The 2,999-nt window shown below is 54.8% G+C and overlaps 1 protein-coding gene across 1 annotated transcript in view; it reads right to left on the reverse strand.

Moving 5' to 3' along the window:
* Window positions 1-2,999, reverse strand: part of LOC106900112 (SWI/SNF complex subunit SMARCC2-like) — a gene marked incomplete at its 3' end in the record, with an annotated part of 14,135 nt that overhangs the window by 7,802 nt on the left and 3,334 nt on the right. The window contains exons 12-14 of the mRNA XM_014962096.1: window positions 2,473-2,535; window positions 2,132-2,390; window positions 8-181 (exon numbers count right to left, since the gene is read on the reverse strand). Coding sequence (XP_014817582.1) covers window positions 8-181; window positions 2,132-2,390; window positions 2,473-2,535 — 496 coding nt within the window. The remainder of the gene's footprint in view (window positions 1-7; window positions 182-2,131; window positions 2,391-2,472; window positions 2,536-2,999) is intronic.

Raw genomic sequence — 2,999 nt, forward strand, 5'->3', positions numbered from 1 at the left:
CCCAGGCCGCCATCCTCACCGATCCGCTCCGGCTCGTCCGAGGTGGTGCCGGCGATGCCGCTGCTCTCCAGCCCGAACGCGGGGTCGGCCTTGCCCGTCACCTTGGCCGCCTCCTCCACCTTCCGCACGTGGGCCTCCACCAAGGCCGTGGGCACCTCCTCCTTCATCTTGGAGAACTCCTCTGTGGGGCAACGTGGGGGGGGAAGTCTCAGCACCGTGTCCTCCTCGGGGGACTTGTCCCCTCCCCTCATGGCTCTCATCCCACCTCTCCATAGGGTGCCCTGTAGGACTCACCCCATCGCCCCACGAGGGTCATCCCGCCTTCCCAGAGGAACCTCTACAGGAATCAATCTTCTCCCCATAGGGCTCTTCCACCTCCCCACAGGCCTCAGCCCATCCACCTATAGGGCTCATCCCATCTGTCTATAGGGCTCCTTCCAGCCCCCCCATAAGACTCATCCCGTTTCCCTCTTGGACTCATCCCAGTCCCCATATAAACTCCCTATAGGGCTCATCTTCTCCCCATATAGGACTCATCACACCTCCCTACAGGACCCCCTACAGGACTCCCTACAGGACTTCCCATCTAGGACTCCCTATAGGACTCATCTTAATCCCCCAAAAAACTCCCTACAGGACTCATCCCATCCCCATACAGGACCCCCTATAGGATTCATCCCATCCCCAAATAGGTCCCCCTGTAGGACTCATCCCATCCCTTAAAACTCCCTATAGGACTCATCCCATCAGCCTATAAAGTCTCTAGAGGACTCATCCCATCCTCATAGAAACTCCCTATAGGACTCAACCCAATCCCCCCCAAAAAAATCCTTAAAGGACTCATCCCATTCCTATATAGGACCCACTATAGGACTCATCCCACCCCCATATAAACTCCCTGTAGGACTCATCCCATCCCCTCAAACTCCCTACAGGACTCATCCCATCCCCATATAAACTCCCTATAGGACTCATCCCATCCCCTGAAACTCCCTACAGGACTCATCCCATCCCCATACAGGACCCCCTATAGGATTCATCCCATCCCCAAATAGGTCCCCCGATAGGACTCATCCCATCCTCATATAAACTCCCTATAGGACTTATCCCATCCCCATATAAACTCCCTATAGGACTCAACCCAATCCCCCCAAAAAAATCCTTATAGGACTCATCCCATTCCCATATAGGACCCCCTATAGGACTCATCCCACCCCCATATAAACTCCCTATAGGACTTATCCCACCCCCATATAAACTCCCTATAGGACTTATCCCAATCCCCCAAAAAACTCCCTATAGGACTCATCCCATCCCCTGAAACTCCCTACAGGACTCATCCCATTCCCATATAGGACCCCCTATAGGACTCATCCCACCCCCATGTAAACTCCCTATAGGACTCATCCCATCCCCTCAAACTCCCTACAGGACTCATCCCATCAGCCCATAAAATCTCTACAGGACTTATCCCATCCTCATAGAAACTCCCTATAGGACTTATCCCATCCCCATATAAACTCCCTATAGGACTCATCCCAGTCCCCCCAAAAAAATTCTTAAAGGACTCATCCCATCCCATATAGGACCCCCTATAGGACTCATCCCAATTCCCCCAAAAAAATTCTTATAGGACTCATCCCATTCCCATATAGGACCCCCTATAGGACTCATCCCACCCCCATATAAACTCCCTATAGGACTCATCCCAATCCCCCAAAAACTCCCTATGGGACTCATCCCATTCCCATATAGGACCCCCTATAGGACTCATCCCACCCCCATATAAACTCCCTATAGGACTCATCCCACCCCCATATAAACTCCCTATAGGACTTATCCCATCCCCATATAAACTCCCTATAGGACTCATCCCAATCCCCCAAAAACTCCCTATGGGACTCATCCCATTCCCATATAGGACCCCCTATAGGACTCATCCCACCCCCATATAAACTCCCTATAGGACTCATCCCACCCCCATATAAACTCCCTATAGGACTTATCCCATTCCCCTAAAAAACTCCCTATGGGACTCATCCCATTCCCATATAGGACCCCCTATAGGACTCGCTCCTCTCCCCACAGGCTCCATCCCCCCAGACCCCCCCGGGGTTGGACCCCCCATTACCCAGGGCCGACTTGGCGGCGGCGGAGGCGACGCGGGGGTCGACGACGGAGGCCAGGAAGGCCACGGTGCTCATGACGGGGTTGCCCGACTGGCTGAAGGGGATGGGCTGGTAGGCCAACGGGCCCAGCGAGGCCTCCGAGTCCTCCAGGTAAGGATCCTCGATGGGCAGCCTCAGGAAATGCAGGATGCACTCGTCCTGCGTCCGGCTGCCCACGTGCTCCGACACCTTGTTCCAGTCGTCCTTGTACATCTCCAGGGCCTGTGAGAGGGAGACGGGGTGGGGGGTGTCAGTGGGGTCTGGCTGCCCCCCTTTCTCCTCCTCCTCGTGGACCCCAGCTCACCTCCAGCAGCAGCAGCGTCTCCTGCTCCGTCCACTCCCGCGTGGCGCTGGCGGCGGCTTTGCTCTGCAAAAGTGGGGGGGGAAAAGAATCATAGAATGGTCCAGGTTGGAAGAGACCCTTGGGATCATGGAGTCCAACCATCTCCCCTACTCTACAAAGTCCTCCCCTACACCATGTCCCTCAGCACTGCATCTAAACGGCCCTTCAACACAGCCAGGGATGGGGACTCCACCCCCTCCCTGGGCAGCCTCTTCCAACGCCCGACCACTCTTTGGGGGAAAAATTCCTTCCTAATGTTCAATCTAAACCTCCCCTGTTGGAGCTTGAAGCCGTTCCCTCTCCTTCTGTCACTAATGACCTGGGAGAAGAGACCAGCACCAACCTCTCTACAGTGTCCTTTCACGGAGTTGTAGAGAGTGATGAGGTCTCCCCTCAGCCTCCTCTTCCTCACACTAAACAGCCCCAGCTCTTTCAATCACTCTTCATAAGATTTTATTCTCCAGCCCCCTCACCAGCTTCGTTGCCCT

The sequence above is a fragment of the Calidris pugnax genome, unplaced genomic scaffold (assembly GCF_001431845.1).
Source record: "Calidris pugnax isolate Ruff unplaced genomic scaffold, ASM143184v1 scaffold1052, whole genome shotgun sequence".
Taxonomy (NCBI): domain Eukaryota; kingdom Metazoa; phylum Chordata; class Aves; order Charadriiformes; family Scolopacidae; genus Calidris; species Calidris pugnax.